Consider the following 19103-nt stretch of genomic DNA (forward strand, 5'->3'; position numbering starts at 1 on the left):
TGAGTACTTACTTTATATGGCTGAATAATATTCCATTGTATGACTGTACTGTATTTTGTTTCTTTATTTGTCAGTTGATGGGCATTTGGGTTATTTCCACTTTTTGGCTACTGTGAATAATGCTGCTGTGAATGCCCATGCACACATTTTTGTGTGAACATAGGCTTTCGTTACTTTTAGGTATATACCCCGAGTGAAATTGTTGGATCGTGTGGTAACTCTCCGCAGTGTATTGAGAAACTGCCATACTGTTTCGGAAAGTAATTATGCCCTTCTACATTCCTACCAACAGTTTATGCTGCTGCTGCTGCTGCTAAGTCGCTTCAGTCGTGTCCGACTCTGTGCGACCCCAGAGACAGCAGCTCACCAAGCTCCCCCGTCCCTGGGATTCTCCAGGCAAGAACATTGGAGTGGGTTGCCATTGCCTTCTCCAGTGCGTGAAAGTGAAAAGTGAAAGTGAAGCCTCTCAGTCGTGTCCGACTCTTAGCGACCCCATGGAGGGTACCAGTTTTTCCACATCCTTGCCAGCTCTTGTTGTTACATTTGTCTTTTTCATTATAACCATCTTAGTAGGTGTGCAGTGCTATCTCATTGTGGCTTTGACTTGCATTTCTCAATCGTTGATGATATTGAGTATCTTTTCGTTATGCTTTGTTGGCTGTTTGTAATTTCTCTTTGGAGAAATTGTAAATCGTATCCTTTGTCCATTTTGAAATTGAGTTATTTTTATTATTGAGTTGTTAGAGTTCTTTATCTATTCATATAGAGATATTAGGTGATGATTTGCCAATATTTTTCCCCATTCTGTGAGTCATCATTTCGCTTTCTTGATGGTGTTCAGTGAAGTAGAGAAGTTACTAATTTTAAGTCTAGTTTACCTGTTTCTTTTGCTGTTTGTTCTCTGGGTGTCGTATCTAAAACTGCTTTGCCTAACCTAGCATCATGAAGAGTTATTCCTGCTTTTTCTCCTGAGACTTGTAAAGTTCTTAGCATTTAGTTCTTCTGTTTAGTCCTGTGATTCATATTGAGTTAATTTTGCATATGATGTGAGGTAGTGGTTCAACTTTATTATTTTGCATGTGGATATCCAGTTGTCTCAACACCATTTGTTGGAAAAAAAAAACACACCAAAAAACAATTCTTTTCCCCACTGAGTTGCCTTGGCATCCTTGTCAGAAAAATCAGTTTACTGTAAAGATGAGGGTCTGTTTTTGGACTCTCCGTCTGTTTCTTTGATCTCTTTTTCTATCCTTATGTCCACACTACACAGTCTGGATTACTGTATTTTTGTAATAAACTTTGAAATCAGCAGCTTTGACTGCTCCAACTTTGTTCAAGATTTTTGGCTGTTCTGCACTGGATAACTTTTTATGTGAATTTTTGGATCTGCTTGTCAGTGTCTTCAAGCCAGGTGGGATTTGGACAGAGATTATAGTCTGTAAGTCCCTTTGGGAAGTGTTGCCATTTTAACATCCTGTCTTCTGATGTGTGAATGTGGGATTTCTTTCCATTTCTTTAAGTCCTTTAAAAATCTTTTCAATTATGTTTTGTAGTTTTCAGAGTTCTTGCACTTCTTTTGTTCAATTTATTTCTAAGTATTTTTGATGCTGTTATAAATGGAATTGTTTTCTTAATGTCATTTTCAACTATTTATTGCTAGTGTGTGGATAATTCATTTTTTATATTGATCTTGTATCTATCAGCCTTTCTGAACTTGTTTATTAGTTCAAGTAGCATTTTTTGGTGATTCCTTAGGATTTTCTGAATACAAGATTATGTCATCTAAAAATAGAGGTAGTTTTGCATCTTCTTTTCCAATCTGGATGTTTCTTTTTATCACCTAATAGCCCTAGCTAGCGGAGAAGGCAATGGCACCCCACTCCAGTACTCTTGCCTGGAAAATCCCATGGACGGAGGAGCCTGGTAGGCTTCAGTCCATGGGATCGCTAAGAGTTGGACACGACTGAGCAACTTCACTTTCACTTTTTACTTTCATGCATTGGAGAAGGAAATGGCAACCCACTCCAGTGTTCTTGCCTGGAGAATCCCAGGGACGGGGGAGCCTGGTGGGCTGCCGTCTTAGGGGTTGCACAGAGTCGGACATGACTGAAATGACTTAGCAGCAGCAGCCCTAGCTAGAACCTCCAGTATAATGTTAAATGTAAGTGGTGAGGATAGACATCCTTGTCTTCTTTTTGATCATAGGGGGAAAGCTTTTAACTCTTTCACTCTTAAGTCTGGTGTTAGCTGTGTAAGCATACCGCATTTTATTGTGCTTCACAGATGTTTGTGTTTTTTACATATTGAAGGATTGTGGCAACCATGTGTTGAGCAGATATATTGGCTTCATTTTTTTCCAACAGCATTTGCTCACTTCATGTCTCTTTGTCACTTTTTGGTAATTCTTAAAATATTTCAGACTTTTTCATTATTATTATATTTGTTATAGGAATCTATGACCAGGGCTCTTGATGTTACTCTTATAATTTTTGGTATTTTTAGAAAGTAAAGTATTTTTTAGTTAAGGTAGTACAGTTTTTGAACATGGTGCTGTATCCCTGATAGACTACAGAATAGTGTAAACATAGCTTTCATATGTGCTGGGATACCAGGAAATTGGTGTGACTCACTTTATTGTGATATTTGCCTCACTGAACCTGTGATATATTCATGGTATGCCTATGTATTTTTCATAGATGCACATTATCAAGTTGAGGAAGCTCCCCTCCATTCATAATTTTTTGAGTGCTTTTATGAAGAAAAGCTGTTGAATTTTGCCAGTATTTTTTCTGCATCTACTAGGATGATTGTGTTTTTTATCCTTTACACTGTTGACATAGTATTATATTAATTGACTTTTGATGTTAAACCTTGGCATTGATGGGGAAAATCCTACTTGGCCATGGTGTATAATCCTTTTGTATGTCACATGATTTAATTTACTATTATTTTGTTGATGATTTGGGGGTCTTTGTTCATATTAGGTCTACAGTTTTATTTTCTTGTAATGTCTTGTCAGGCTTAGGTATCAGGGTCATTATTGGGCTCATAGAATGAGTTGGGGAGTATTCCTTTCTATTCTGTTTTTGGAAGAGTTTGGGAAGATTTAGTATTAAATGCTTGGTAGAATTTACCATGGGAGCCATTTGAAACTGGGCTTTTTTAGGGGGAAAATTGTAAATTAGTACTTCAGTCTCTTGTTACAATCTGCTCAGATTTTCTACTTCTTGAATGAGTTTTGGTAGTATGTGTCTTCCTAGGAACTTGTCTGTTTTAGCTAAGTTATCAAACTTGTTGGCAAACAGTTCTTGGTATTTCCTTATAATACAATTTTTTAATTTGCGTAAGGGTTGGTAGTGTTATCCTCATTTTGATGTTAGTAATTTGAAATTATTTTTAATTAATCTAGCTAAAGCTTGTCAAATTTGTTCGTCTTTCAAGAACTAACTTTTGGTTTTATTCATTTTCTTTGTTGTTTTTCTTTTACATATGTCATTAATTCCTGTTCTAATCTTTACTATATCCTTCCTTGCTTTAGGTTTAGTTTTTTCTTCTCTTTTCAAATGTCTTAAGGTGGGAGATTAGGTTACTGATTTGAGATGTCTTTTTTCTTGAGAAAGGCCTGAAAATTTCCCTTTAAGCACTGCTTTAGTTGCCTTCTAGAAGTTTGGTGTGTTGTGTTTTCATTTTAATTTTTCTCAAGGTATTTTCTAGTTTTCCTTGTGATTTCTTTGACCCACTGGTTATTTAGGAGTGTGTTGTCTAGTTTCCAAATATTTGTGAATTTCTCAAAAAACTTCATTCTGTTGCTGATTTATAATTTCATTCCATTGTGATTGGTGACCGTACATTGTATGAGTTCAGTCATTTAACGTTTGTTGAGGTTCGTTTTGTGGTCTAGCATCTGTCTGTCCTGGAGAGCAGTCCACATGCACTTGAGAAGAATACACATTTGTGTGTGTTTTGCTCTTGTTGGGTTGGGTCTCTATAGATGTCTGCTTGGGTGGTTTGTCATATTCAAGCCTTCTCTTTCCTTGTTGACCTTCTGCCTATCTGTTAATCCAATATTGAAAGTGTTTTTTCTGGGAGATATGGGCCCAGGCTCAGATCTCTGCTTTATGCCAAGTGGTAGGGCACTACCAGGGTAGGGTATGGCATTAGTCAGGGTTTCCATGTGCTTGTTCATCAGAAGGTTGCAGTGGTCCATTGCATTGCTCAGGGTTGTTGAAGGTTCATGGTCATAGAGCCGCTGCCCTGACCACCTGTGTTCCTGTTTTAGCCCCGAGCCCCCAGTGAGCCCCAGCCCAGGCCGCAGGAGGCAGGCCCGCCCCAGGCAGAGGTGCCGGAAGCAAGAGGAAACATGCCCAGCCACAGTGAGCCCCAGACACCAGCCCCTAGCTCCGAGGTGGCTTTCGATTTGAAGAGACAAGGTGAGAAAGGTAAGTGAAGCTTGCCAGTGACATTCTGTCTTCAGGGCCCTGTGCCAACAAAAACACAGCAGCAACTTCCTGCCCCCCAAGTCCGTACAAATATGCAGAGCTCACTGCTTGTGGGGAGCCCAGTAGTCAGGCTGCAGGTGGCAGTGAGTTATCTCTCTGGGCACCTGGACTCAAGGCCACAGGGCTTTTATCTGCCTTCCTGACGTCTCACCCTTGTAAACTTCCTCGTTCTTTGGCAGCTTGGTAAAGGAAGGTCTAGGTGTGCCTTTATTGAGGACAGTGGTGGGACTGCTTAGTTAAGGGGACGTGGCTGAGTCCTGGGTGGCTGTCACTGGCTCCCAGGTTCTGGGTCCCAAGTAGGGTGATCAGATAAGCCTGGCAATACAGCCTCCTCCACTTGCAGGATGCACTCAATCCAGATGACGTGGTCTGGATTTGTTTTCTACACTATTTCCTCTTTCTTGTGGTTCTGAAGATATACTCCAGGCACAGAGCGGCTTGGAGTCTGCTGCTGTTAAGTTGCTCAGTTTTGTCCAATTTTTTGCAACCCCATGGACTGTTACACAACAGGCTTCTCTGTCTTTCACCATCTCCTGGAGTTTGCTCAAACTCAAGTCCATTGAGTCAGTGATGCCATCTGCTAGGCCACAGCATACATGATCAGCTACCCTGTCCATCCACAGTCCTTGGGAAGGCTCTGGGAATTGAGTGGTGTGAGGATTTCTGTTTTGTATGGTGAGGTCACAGCAAACTGTCCTATGCACAGAGGAAGCCAAGGAAATTCAAGTCGTCAGTGAGGAGGAGCTTCAGAGGGACAGCCTGGCACTGCCGAAGGAGCCAGGCCAAGAACAGGCGGTGGAAGGAGACAGACAAGTGGGTGGAAAAGGCAATGGAGAACCTGGAGAGCTGGGCCAAATCCCACAGGTCCCAGCTGCCCTGCTGGCCAGCCAGGAGAATCAAGAGGTGGAGGGCCCTGAACGGGACCAGCTCGTCGTCCGCGACGGACAGGAGGAGAGGCAGGATGCCGACGAGGAAGGTGGGTGAGAGGCTCCCTGGACTGCCCACTCCTCTGCATCAGGCACTAGCCCCCACCATGTCCTTCCTGGTGCAGAACAGACACCCATGAAGATGACCAACCAGCAGAGTGCCATTTGGTAGTTCGTTCTGTTTGTTTGGTTCCATTGTCAGGCAGGAGGCAAGACAGAACGGCCAGGCACTCCTAGCACTTGGAACTTGTAGAAATCATTTTCACAGGGAGCCTAGAGGGCTTTCCAGGTGGAAGACCTTGGATGGGAGCTGAGCATAGAGTCCACATAGGTCTCCTGGCAGGCAGAGCCCACACATTTTCCTTGTCACTCCATCTCCTCCTGCCATGTCACTGGCAGTGCCTGGTGAACCGAAGGAGGAAGGAAGGACAGATGGAAGGATCAGATAGATGGAGGGTCATGCTTGTTTGAGCGTTGCAGAAAAGTGACGTGGGAATCTCACCTTTCTGGTTTGGTTGACTTCTTTTTTTTAAAGAAAAGTGTGGGAAACTGAGATGAGCAGAATATTCTGGGATGTATCTTGGTCCCTGAAAGATGGAAGACATTTTAATCCTAGCTAAGCCAGGGGCGCTTAGAAGACACCTGTGTGCTGAGCCTGATAAAGTGATAGAAGGTGGGGATAGTACTTACTGGCAGAAGTTACCCCGATTTTCTGAAGAGTACGTTCTTACAAGTTTTCTGTTAAATAATTGGGGAGGGAAAAAGAAAAAAATGACACTCTGGGGGGCTGATCAGAGTGGCACTCAAGTTTCAGCTCACTCAGCAGTTGGTCACAGGGTTTAACAGCTGCCAGAAGGCCTGAGCTACTGTGGGGGCCTACATGTCACACCTTGTTCAAGGTCAGCTGTAATGGTCTGATTATTAGGATAAAGCCACATGGCACACAGGCCTGGACTTTGTTTCCTCTTCAGGCAGTTAGTGCAGGGATATAGAACTAGAGCTGACTTTTCCAGACATGCTTTTTAAACAAAAGATCTTGTTTATACAGATATGAAATGTTTACAGTAACCCTCTGAGTATGTCTCTTGATTGCATCCTGTCCTGATCTTTTCTGGTTGCTCTTCTCTCTGGGGATGAACGCAGTGATAAATGAGCTAATTCTGTATGTTTGATGGAAAAATTTTACCCTTTGACTCACAATAGCTACTCCATTTCCTTCTCTCAGGGCAGTGAACCATTTTAAGCAGATACCTCCATTAACCAGAAACCTGTTTCCAAACAGTGATGCCTTCCTTTAACGTTGAGTTGATTATCTCTTTAAAAAACTGGAATTTCGTTTGGTGAACTAGTTACCCTGATTCCAGCCTGGAATGAAGCTCTTTATTTAGGGCCATATTTTAAATAGATTCAAAGTTGGAGTGGGGCATACATAAGTAGAGAAATCCTGCATGGTCTTTGCACTGGGAGCAAGCACATGAGTCCCTGTCATTTCCTTAGAGGAAGCAGAAAGAGCTGATTGTTAAACCAGGGTTGGGATGACCCTAGCACCCGGACTCTGGTGTTCCCATGGCATTGAGAGAGAAATGATGTAGCTATGTTTTGTGGCTCTGTGCTCATTTTTCAGGGAGAAATCAGCAGAAACTGGGAGCTGATGATGACTACAACATGGATGAGAATGAGGCAGAATCTGAAGCAGACAAGCAGGCAGCCCTTGCAGGGAATGACAAAAGCAGAAATGGTAATTAACAGTGGTGGTGGTGGTTGGGCGGAGGGGGTCACCTTTCGTGTCTGATTTGTGGCCCTTCACTTTTGGTATGACTGTGTACTGAATCCCAACAATAATGTTGTAAGTAATCCCTAATTAGAAGATTGTTTTCTCCCGAAGTCTTGGAGTGTAGCGGCAGTGGAGAGAGGTGACAGTTTCAGGAGGCCATAACGAGGACCTTTCAGAAAGTCTGCATACATGAACATGAGCATCAGTCCCTCAGGGGTCAGTGCGGATATGCTTCAGTGAAGTTTAGGAATTTCCCTTCCAAATGGTAGGTCACCGCATGATCATTTCACAGCACTAGTCGAAATGCTGTGATGTGTACACAGGCAAGTTTTTATAGTAGCACTCTGAGTTACTTTGTATTACTGTTATTTTGAACTTTTGATGAGTCTAGGCCTGTGGGATGCTCAGATTCTGGATTCATCTCCTTGTGATTGGATTCTGGTTGAACTTTTTTTTTTTTTTTTTTTAATAGCTGCAGTTATGTTCTTCTAGCTTCACACCAGGAGGCACGGGATGGCAGGCTGATCCTTGGTTAAGGTGGTACCCATGAGGTCTCTCTGCTGCAAAGGTCCACTTTCCCTGTGTAACTAACATGTCTTACAGAGGGGGATGCTGTGCAATGGTTGACTTTGCTGTCCATTGAAAACCGTGGTCTGGATGGTCATTCCACACACTGATAAGCTGTCATTCTTTAAGGACTCCCTCACCCCCAATGTGTATACATTTACACACACACACAAGCACACGTACTCTCTCTCCCTTGTTTTAGTTTCACTGTAGACTCAAGGTTTCCTTTCTTAAAGTTCATTTTTCCATCAAACTCTTGGTGTTTCTTTCTCAGTTTTTAAGAGTTCTTTATATGCTGGGGTGGTTGGCCTTTATCTGTGATGTTGGTTGCCAATACTACCTAGCAGTTTATCTTGATTTTGATTATGGTTTTTTGCCATGTGAAAGGTTTAAACATTTTTATGTCTTTTTTTGCCTATAGATATGGAGTCACAGTTTTCTCATTTAGAGTTGAATTCACACATTTTTTTGTTGTTGTTGTTCAGTATACTTTCAGATTTTTCTTCTGGTTTTATGAAGTAAATCAGATTGAGGAAAGCACACAAAACAAATGAGTTGTTAGAAGTTAAACATTTTTTAACTGCACCCTGCCTTCCTGATTCAAGAAACAGAACTTGGCTTCAGGAAGTTCCTTCTTTGTTGCCCTTCCTGTCCTAGCACTTTCCCTCCCTGTACTGAAATACCTGTCCTCACCTTTCCATTCAGCATTTTCTTGAATTTCTTTATGGGTTTATCACCCAAGTGGGCATCCCTGGATGCCATAGTTTAGTCTTGCCCATTTTATTATATTTGATATGTGTTTAAGTTTCAATTTACAAGTCTTCTCTCCCTTCCTTCCTTCCATCCATTCATCCAGCCAGCCATTGCTGTTTGACCACAGTCTGGAGAGTGTTGATTGTGTATTTCATGGTTCTGTTCATGGTTTGGTTTAGTGTGTTCTTCTTTCCTCCCTATTTCATGCAGATCACCAGCTGATATCTGGAGGTGGTATTTTAATTCAGCCATTCCTATTTCATTTGTTAGTTGAAATATTTTGTAAACAGACAAGTCATGGTATTGTTCATAGGCAGGATAAATGCTTCTTTTTCTTTACCAGTTTTCACAATAAGGAATTATTTCCTTTGACTTTTTGAAGGTGACCATTTGAAAATATAAACTTTTAAACCTTTTTGATGGGTTTCATTCAGTTGCATTTATAATCTTTTTTGAAGTTCACATTATCCCACCTTCTTTGGCCAGTGAGGTTTTCCCCACTTCTTTCTGAACCATTGGTTCCTTTGTCTCTTGTCCTGCTTAGCCACTGCTTCACTCCACACAGTGCCTTTTCTCTGTGAGGGGCTTTACCTGAGAACCACCCAAAGAGGAGTCGCTGCCAGTGTGTTTCATGGGCCTCCACCAGCTCCTTCGTCTTCCATAGGCACACCGTGGTCACCTGCTGTGGGAGTAGCAGAGACTGCCCCTTCCAGCTGCAGCTCTCCCACTGGCCCAGGTGCTTTCTGCTGTAACCTGTTGGTTGGTAGGGTTTCTGTTGTTCTCAGGTCCATCAGAGGCTCCATTGCTTCCCTCTGTTTTCTTTCCAGACACTGCGAGTGTATGGCTTGCTGTCCATGGATTATTTTTGACTGCTTGTATTTTGGGGTCTGCAGGACTCCCGCTCAGCTAGTTTTTCTGTAAATGGTCTCTAGTTTTTGAGTTTTTAAATTTAGTAGTTGCCTTATGTAAGGACTCTGAGAGGTTCAAAAACTATGCCACTGTTTCTGCCATCTTTCCGGAATCTTCTACTTTGATAACTTACACTTACATCTCTTAATTCATTTGACTCACTTTAAATGTTTTCAAGTGTATGGGCATGAGATATGGGTCCAGTTTTCTTTTTCCAAAGGTGTTTGCAGTTGGCCCAACACCATCTCAAATCACCATCTCAAATCACCATCTTATAGTCAGTGATTTGAGGTGCTACTATCATCAAACACTGGATTTTCATATGTACTTGGTTCTGATTTTCAGATTTTCTATTTCTGTTCTATTGGTTTCTCTCTTGATTCCCAGTGTACCACATTGTTCTAAGTATAGCAGCTTTTTTTTTTTTTTTTTAATCTAGCCAGTCTACTTTCTCTGGAAAATTCAAGCCAACATCCTTTGAGTAATGCTTCTTTCCTTTTTGGCTCCTCCTTGAATTCAGATTAGAAGTGTATTAGATCTTTTCAATCTATTCGTGTCTTGTATCCTCTTTTTCATATTTTGCATTTCTGCTTCTCTGATCTGTGTTGAGAATAATTTCCTCAGAAATATCTTCCAATTCAAAAATTTTCTTTCATTTATGCCTTCTTTGCTCTGTTTTATTTTTAATTTCTAAACTTTTTACTTGGCCATTCTTTATGGGTCCTTATTCCTTGCTCATGTTTTCAAACATCCTGTATTTCTCTGTCAACATTATTTCATATGCCTTGTCTTCTAGTTGTACTATCTGAAAACTTGTAGTGTTTCATTGTTTCTGCAGATTGTCCTCACGGTACCTTGTTTCCTTGTGTGTTTTGTGGTTCTTAACTGTGAGCTACTACTTTCCTTGGAACTTTATCTGTGGGAAGTCTTTGAGGACTGAGTTACAGAGAGAAGGTTGTTTGCCTCTGCCAGTCTCAAGGAGGGTACTGCAAATTCAAAACTCCTTTAATAAAGTAGGTTGTCACCTTTAGGGTTTTTTGGGATCACATGGAAAAATGAGAGTTTGAATTATACACATGCACGATCATCTCATGTGGTTAAGAATGCTCTAGTCCACACGAGACTTTTCATCGCAGGTTTATTTTCTGTTGCCTTTAAGTCAAGGATGTGAAACTTTAGGGTTCACGTTTATATGGGCATCCTTTTCTTCACTCCCCACCTTGAGGGGAGCCCTCATGCTTAAGGCCTTTTGAAGCTGTGACGGGAGCTTGGGGTCTTCAGGCTTCAGCAGAGGTCCTCAGGACAAAAGCTGGCATTGATGCTTATTACCTTCAGTTGTTAATATTTCCACTTCATTTTTGATCTTCCTGTTAGTGTTGTTCATAGGCAATGCATTTCAATGTTTTATTAATTTTTTTTTCACTTTTCATTTTGAAATAATTTAAACAAAACTAGTAAGAAATTCCACAAACCTTCATCCAGGTACCCCAAGTGTTAACATCTTATGTAACCATAGTAGTTATCAAAATGAAGACATTCAATATTCACATAATGCTATTATCTATAGACATTATTCAGATTTCTTGAATTGTCCAACTAATAACCCCTTTCTGATTCAAGATCTAATCCAGGATCATACATTTATCATCATATCTCTTTAGTGTCTTTTAACCTGGAACCCTGTCTTTATCACTTATAGCACTGATAATTTTTTAAGTGTTTTGGCCAATTGTTTGGTAGAAAGTTGAGTTTGATTCAGCAGTGCATCCTTAAAAAATCTTTCGTATTTTATCCAGCATGTCACTTATTACAATTGGCAAAATTGCTTGGGATTTCTAAAATTTAAAGTCTTAAGTTCATTTTTAAATTATTTTCATAGACTCTTCAGCTAATTATTTTTAATGCAAAAGATGAACATGTTAGGAGTCAGAAAATTAAGCAAATACAAGTTAGATGTGTGACTGTGCAATGAAGCCTTGGGATCTTTCATGCTTTACACCCAGGTGTTTGTCTAAGTATTTGACCTTGTACCTGCTAAGGCTTTTAAACAAATTGAGGAGGTAAGCGAAGTAGAGAAATGGTTCTGTCAGCTCTTTTAAGGAAGAATTTTAAGTTGAAGAAATGTCATTTTAAAATTATGTCATCAAGATGGTTTCAGACCCTGCTTTTCTCCAGGGAAATTAGAAGAAAAAGGCATTAGTTCCAACTTTATTAGAGAACTTAAGACAGTCATTTATTTAATAAAATCATTAAGATGTACAGTAGTTGTAAATGAGGATCTTGGGTTTAGGTTATATTTGTGATGTGTCTTTTTACATCCTTTGGGTGTCATAGGATAAAGAGGGTGGAAGCCACATATCGACATCAGTTCTGTAAAGGAAGAGCTTTGGAGTCACCAAAGCTAACCTAAGTTGCAAATGGCTTTTAGGAGGCAGTGTGCTTCCTGTTGGAGGTACAGTAACAGATTCATGCAGCGCCTGAGGGTCATGATCATGTCAAAAATTCTGTGAGTACATTTCATACCATCCATTTTGTAGAACACCATTTCACTATTTCACAGTTCATGGTACCTTGTTGGCTGTACATATGGACTCTTTTGCTATCTTGTCCTTGATGAGCAATGAAGTTCCACATTATAATGTTACCCTGGGAGACAGTCCTCTCTCTAGACACTTAAGTCAAATGGGACCTGCCTGGGCTGGTTTCTCAAAATGTTTAATACTAGAAAATTTTGTTTTTTCTTTCTTTCCTTTTTAGTTCTTAACGCTGAAAATCAGAAAGGAGACGCAATAAATTTACTTGATCAGCGTGAAAAGAGGAATCACACACTCTGAATCAAACTGGAATCACATTCTTGTGTGTCAGAATCGAACAGAGATCACTACAATAGTCACGAGGGATTGAATCCTGTGAAATGTACTAAGTAAAATATCTAAAGATGATTATTGTGGAGTTTTAGTTTGTATTTACAATGTAGGAAAATGAGATTGTCTTTGAGACAAGTGTTTTAGAGGTATTTTTGAAGTGTTTATATTGAGGTGTCAAAATTGTTGAAATTTGTTGGCTAATAGGTATTTCATAAGAAGATCAACACCAGAAGTAGAACACAGGTTCTCCTTCAAGTACGGCAACAGCAGGATTCATATTGTGAAGTGTAACGTTTGCTGTGAAGCGGACTCCCATACTCGCAGAGCTCCTTGTCTTCAGGTCTCTCTGGAGTCATTCTCTTCGCCACATGCTGTGCTGAGACAGAAACCAGCCCTGCAGTCGGCACTGATTGATTTTTGGTTTATTCTTCCGTGCTCACTTCTGGTTCTGACAATCAGTGGCCTAGAGCACTAACTGTTAACATAAACATCACTAGCAACGGTGTTAAACAAGTCTAAACACAGAGGTGTTTTGTGTGAGGATTTTTTAAAAGACTGCTCCTTGTACAATAACCCTTGTCATTAATGTACCAAATGCTTTCAAATGACTTGTAATTTGAATACCTGTGATCTATACTTGCCTTGCTTAGTATGTGTGGGCAAAGCATTACCAAGAAAAGCCACGTGTAGATTAGACTTCTGACACAACAGGGGCCAAAGCAGGGCTGACCTTGGGCACGTGTGGCAGAGAGGGCAGTACCGCACTGTGGGTGGATGTGCTGCAGACACTGCCTACTTCACTGCTAGAAGAAGAGAAGAGAAATTTGATGATGAAGGAGATACACAGCATACAGATGTGGAAAGTTTAGAAAGTAAAAAAAAAAATGCAGTAGTTGTCTTTTTCAGTTTACACATGTACCTTGCGGTAAAGGACCATATCACAAACTGATTTAAAAACCAAAATTAATTTGAAAATGACTAATCATAATTTGCTTAATAGTGACATCAGGTTTGAGTTGGTTCTTAACATTGCGAATAAACAGGCTTTTGTCAGACTTCACACTCACATTAGTGACCTTTAGAAAGGCTCCCTACAGGATTAAGTGGGTGGTGATGCTTATTAAATCAGCATTCTGTCACAGGGCTTGAGATGCAGGGGCTTCAGGTCATGTGACATAACCCCCTGGTTAACAGAGAAGAGACTGGGTCCTGGAGGACTTCTGAAGCTTCTCCAGGCCCAGCCAGAGTGCCTGCCTCGCAGCCAGCTGCGGACTCCTGGTGCCCCTGCTGCCACTGAAGGGCAGGGCCTGGTCTCCATTCAGGTTATGATCACCAACTTGAATGCTGTGTGCTATTTTCTTACCTAATCATTAAGATTATAGCTTTCCACCCAGAAAAGGCAACTGAAGGGTGTGAAAGTAGCTTTATAAGATACTCATCTAGGTCCTTGTCCAGCCTCCCTCTGTCTAAGTCTTAGTCAATCTTAGGGTTGATGTCTTGCATATTAGCCTTTGTTCATCTCATGTTTAATCAGTGTGCCTGGAGTTGCTGAGAAATGAAACTCTGTTCAGGTTTAAAAACTGCTTTCAGTTTTCCCTTCATCTGCTGTTGAAACTGGAATCAGCTTGTAAACTGTGGATTAAGGATGGTCGTTTGCCTTATTAATTAAACCTTTCTGTGGAATGAGATGCTGATATAAATAAAAAATAATCATGATTTAATCTCCCTGTACAGAGGCACCTGAAAGCTGTTTGTTCGGGAGGTGTGTACTTCACATGTTTCTTCAAGCAGTCATGCTGTATTGCTGTTGGCTTCCCTTGGGATCAACTATTCCAAGGAATAATCTAGAGATGCCACAGCTATTTATTCAAAAAATAAAACCTGTGTAATAAGCATCAAATAGATTATCCAACAATGTGGTCTTTTGGGTTCATCTAAAATCAGCAGCTAGTCCAATTTTTAATAAACTGTTTGATTCACACCCTCCTCTATATTCTCAAATGGTGTGTAGACAAGGAGTGATTATTAATTTGATCTTTTTTCCTGCAGATGAAGATTGCCATAGCAGCTTTGGATTAGATTTCATGAATCATCTAATCATTGCACCTAGCATACCTTTGTGTGATGGAATTTGAAAAAACATTCCCTGTTTAAGTCACTGTGGTGTCATTAAATAACTAGGTTGATAACTGGCATAATTGTTTTACTTGGTAATTGGTGGTTGTAATTATAGAAGAGAATTGTAATTTCAGAGTCTTTTAAGGTCCAGGGGGGAACTGGTCTATTCTCATTATGTATTTTAGCCTAAAAGATTATAAGGTAATCTTTATTAATGATTAATAACAATAATTAATCATTAATAGAAATGGTAATCTTCACTAATGATTGTAGATTAAGGATAGTTTATAGGACACTCAGCCCACTTCTAACACTTGCCTTTGAAATGAGTTTGAAAATATATATAATTTAACTTTCCATTAACTCTGAGTTATACTAATATTTTTTCACATTGTCATCTTAGATTTTGAAATTAGTAGTAGAAAGTTGGGGAAATGGCTTATCTTGTGTATTTAAATGTTTGTGTTCTATTTCAGCTCAGAGGGCAACACTTTCTTAAGGGTACTAACTAAGCCACTGTTCTTAACAACTGATTTGTAAGGTTCTGGTAATGTGCACAGTGAAGGATTACTCAAAAGTAGGTAAGAGATGCACTGTGCTTGTTGATGTGCCTGTGAAACTCATCTCTGGGAAGGAGACATGACTTGAAACATTCTCATCTGTAAACTATATATAAACTTAATGACTTTTATAAACCAAGACCTTGAGATAAATACCTGCTTTTTTTTTAAAAAAAAATCCTTACTCCTTAGAATAAAATTAAATGTTCTAAAGTAAAATAAAAATCCTGCTGAGTGACACAGGCTTACACTTCATATCCCTACAGAGATTCTAATATTGTGAGGGGTGCTTGGTAAGTTTGACTAGAGTTCAAATAAAGACTGAGTGATCAGAGATGTAGCCCTAGGTAACCTAACTTTTCATATAACTGAAGTTTTGCCTTTTAGAACCTTCATAAACAGATTTAGGTGAACATATGCAGTTTTAGAATGAATGTTAATAGACACGTAAGAATGAGGATGAAAACTCAAGAAGTAAGCCAGAGCCTTTGTGGAGCAGCTCCTGACGTTAGAGCTTGCTTTTACTAATTTGGCTCTCTCAAAGTTGTAGTAAAATGACAGTGGAACTTCCAGTACAATGTAACATGTCTGCCTTTATCCAGAACTCAAACCTTCACCTGAATGTCTTAACTCACACCAAAAAAGGGGCCACATTATTATTTCACACTTGAGTATCATTTAAAAGAGTAGTTCTGTGACCTTAACCACCAGTCTACAGCTGCCAGTTTTTTCCCTGTGAAGGCCAATTCTGCTATAACATCCTTGCTCTGGCTTTTTGAGATGGGTTCATTTAAAAGTTATTCTGGAAGTCAATGGATGACAAATCTCTGATCAAAACAAAGCACCACACCTTCCTTTAAGCTTGGCTTAAAGGTTTGGCCTAAAACGTTTGAATTCTACACAGATGGTTGCAGGTACTGCATCTTTACCTTATCAGTAGTTTAGAAATTCAGTGTTGCATAATAACTTTATGTGGTCCTCCAAAAGCTGATGCATTCTTTTTAAATGGAAAGAACAGAAGGCATTGTTAGCAGAGGAATACAGAAAAAATTCTATACTTTAAGTGAATGCAACCAATTTCTTCAGCTGATGCAAACCATTTAGGGGCAAGGCTATCAGACTCCAACTTACCACCTCCAGGTTCCTACTTCAAAACTCCACTAGCATTCTTAGTGTCCTGTGTTCTCACCATTGTCTCAGATTGAGCCTTCCTACTGCCCTGGAGGCCTTGATTTTAACCTTCATTCAGTTTTCCAATTGATTGCCTCCAGGTCGTCTTTTATATTTTTAAAAGATCCACATCCCATTAACTGAGTGAGCAGGTTCTACAAAGATGAAGGCGTTTTTCTCAAGTTTATACTACAGCTGGGAAGATTAAAAAATAACTACAACCGAAAATGCTAAAAAGTTGGCTTAAAGCTCAACATTCAGAAAACTAAAATCATGGCATCTGGTCCCATCACTTCATGGCAAATAGATGGGGAAACAGTGGAAACAGTGACAGACTTTATTTTGGGGGGCTCCAAAATCACTGCAGATGATGACTGCAGCCATGAAATTAAAAGATGCTTGCTCCGTGGGAGAAAAGCTATGACCAACCTAGATAGCATATTAAAAAGCAGAGACATTACTTTGTCAGCAAAGGTCCATCTAGTCAGGGCTGTGGTTTTTCCACTAGTCATGTATGGATGTGAGAGTTGGACTGTAAAGAAAGCTGAGTGCCGAAGAATTGATGCTTTTGAACTGTGGTGTTGGAGAAGACTCTTGAGAGTCCCTTGGACTGCAAGGAGATCCAACCAGTCCATCCTAAAGGAGATCAGTCCTGGATGTTCACTGGAAGGACTGATGTTGAAGCTGAAACTCTAATATTTTGGCCACCTGATGCAAAAAGCTGACTCATTTGAAAAGACCCTGATGCTGGGAAGGATTGAGGGCAGGAGAAGGGGACGACAGAGGATGAGATGATTGGATGGCATCACCGACTCGATGGACATGAGTTTGGGTAAACTCCGGGAGATGGTGATGGACAGAGAAGCCTGGCCTGCTGCAGTTCTGCGGTTCGTGGGATCACAAAGAGTTGGATATGACTGAGCGACTGAACTGAAAATGCTAAGCACTTTTAAACGGTTTGGCCTAAACCAGGAGATACAGGAGCATTATCTGAAGATACAATGTTTCAGAAACTTGAAGGATAAAGAGAAGCTGTCCAAGAGAAGAGGTTGGCTGGTCAGAGGAAAAGCAAGATGCAGCTTGAGGAGCCCAGGGGAGAGGGCAGAAATGAAGTGGCCAAACCAGGTGTCGCTTAGTGAAGACTATCATTAAGGAGAGAATAGTTGATCTTTTATGATCATACCAGCTCCTCCAAGAACAGGATGGGGTAAGGATGAATGTGGAGAAGTCAGTTCTAAAGAATGATTCCATTATTTCATACCCCACTCACTAACACTTCAATGTACTGATTCTGCCCTACCTCTTCAAAAAGGTTTACTATTGTCGCCAGCAACCTGTCAGATCCAGTGGGCCCATTTTGGTCCTTATCTTAGGCCTATTAGTTGTATGTGGCCCTGCATTGCCTATTTTCTGGCTAAATCTCCTTTTCATGCCAGAGAAAAACTCCTAAACTTTTCTAAATGGGTGGCTTTTTCTGACCAGTAATTAAGGTGATTTCTTAGAAGGCCAGAGTCTTATGAAACAAGTGACATAGAAACTTGGTCAGAGGGTGGCATGGCATGATTTTAAGGCGCTCACTTTGGTTTCATCTCCTACCTGCTCCTTTCTCCCACCTCTGCCCTGGCCTACTCTTAGAACTTGGTTATCCTGACTCTTCTTGGGACCAATCTCAGGCTCTTCTACATGTTCCCTGAGCAATTGCAACCCCCAGCTGCTGCTGCTGCTGCTGCGTCGCTTCAGTCATGTCTGACTCTGAGCGACCCCATAGATGGCAGCCCACCAGGCTCCTCCATCCATGGGATTTTCCAGGCAAGAGTAGTGGAGTGGGGTGCCATTGCCTTCTCTGGCAACCCCCAGTGCAGGCCTCAGTTTACAATTTATCTCTGCAGCCACTTAGTCTTCAGTTCATGTCTACCCAAGAATGCTCCTTTCAGCTCCACACCAAACTACTTGCCACTTTCACTAGGATGTTTTTCAAAGACAGCTCAACAAGGCATTTTCTGGTGGTCCCGTGGTTAGGATTCCATGCTTCCACTGCCAGGGGCCTGAGTTTAATTCCCCATCAGGGAACTATGACCTTGCAAGCTGCACAGCCTGAAAGAAAAAATGACATCTTAACATCTAAAACAATCTTTATCCCTGAACCTTGTCTCCTATTTTGCCTATATAAGCAAATAGCACCACATCTATCTAGTTGCAAAGCCATAAAACCTATGAATCATTACCCTTGATTCCCACAAATGCACCCAAGTCCTGTACCTCTTATCTTCTGATTCCATTCATCTCTGTTCCCTCTGCCACTACCTTAAGACCAACCATCATTTCTTCTCACCTAACAAGCTTCCCTGCCTACAGCATTTTTTAAACTTTATTTTATAATACTGTATTGGTTTTGCCATACATCAACATGAATCCGCCACATGTTCTAAACCTGAACCCCCCCCTCATACCATCTCTCCCCATACCATCTCTCTGGGTCATCCCAGTGCACCAGCCCCAAGCATCCTGTATCTCACATCGAACCTAGACTGGTGATTCATTTCTTACATATTACACGTTTAAATGCCATTCTCCCAAATCATCCCACCCTCTCCCTCTCCCTCAGAGTCTAAAAGACTGTTCTATACATCTGTGTCTTTTCTGCTGTCTCGCATACAGGGTTATCATTACCGTTTTTCTAAATTCCATATATATGTGTTAGTATACTGTATTGCGGAGAAGGCAATGGCACCCCACTCCAGTACTCTTGCCTGGAAAATCCCATGGATGGAGGAGCCTGGTAGGCTGCAGTCTATGGGGTAGCTAGGAGTCGGACACGACTGAGCGACTTCACTTTTACTTTTCACTTTCATGCATTGGAGAAGGAAATTGCAACCCACTCCAGTGTTCTTGCCTGGAGAATCCCAAGGACGGGGGAGCCTGGTGGGCTGCCGTCTCTGGGGTCGCACAGAGTTGGACAT

At 40.8% G+C, this 19103-nt stretch overlaps 1 protein-coding gene across 3 annotated transcripts in view; it reads left to right on the forward strand.

Annotated features, from left to right (window-relative positions):
- GOLM1 (golgi membrane protein 1) overlaps positions 1-14026 on the forward strand; it is a 57163-nt gene extending 43137 nt beyond the window's left edge. For all 3 annotated transcript variants that reach the window (XM_004004099.6, XM_027964257.3, XM_015093039.4), the window contains 4 exons: positions 4280-4439; positions 5206-5475; positions 7050-7163; positions 12186-14026. In XM_004004099.6, coding sequence (XP_004004148.3) covers positions 4280-4439; positions 5206-5475; positions 7050-7163; positions 12186-12262 — 621 coding nt within the window. In that variant the 3' untranslated portion in view covers positions 12263-14026. The remainder of the gene's footprint in view (positions 1-4279; positions 4440-5205; positions 5476-7049; positions 7164-12185) is intronic.
- Positions 14027-19103: the final 5077 nt, after the last annotated feature.

This window comes from Ovis aries, chromosome 2 (genome assembly GCF_016772045.2).
Source record: "Ovis aries strain OAR_USU_Benz2616 breed Rambouillet chromosome 2, ARS-UI_Ramb_v3.0, whole genome shotgun sequence".
In the NCBI taxonomy this organism is placed as follows: Eukaryota; Metazoa; Chordata; class Mammalia; order Artiodactyla; family Bovidae; genus Ovis; species Ovis aries.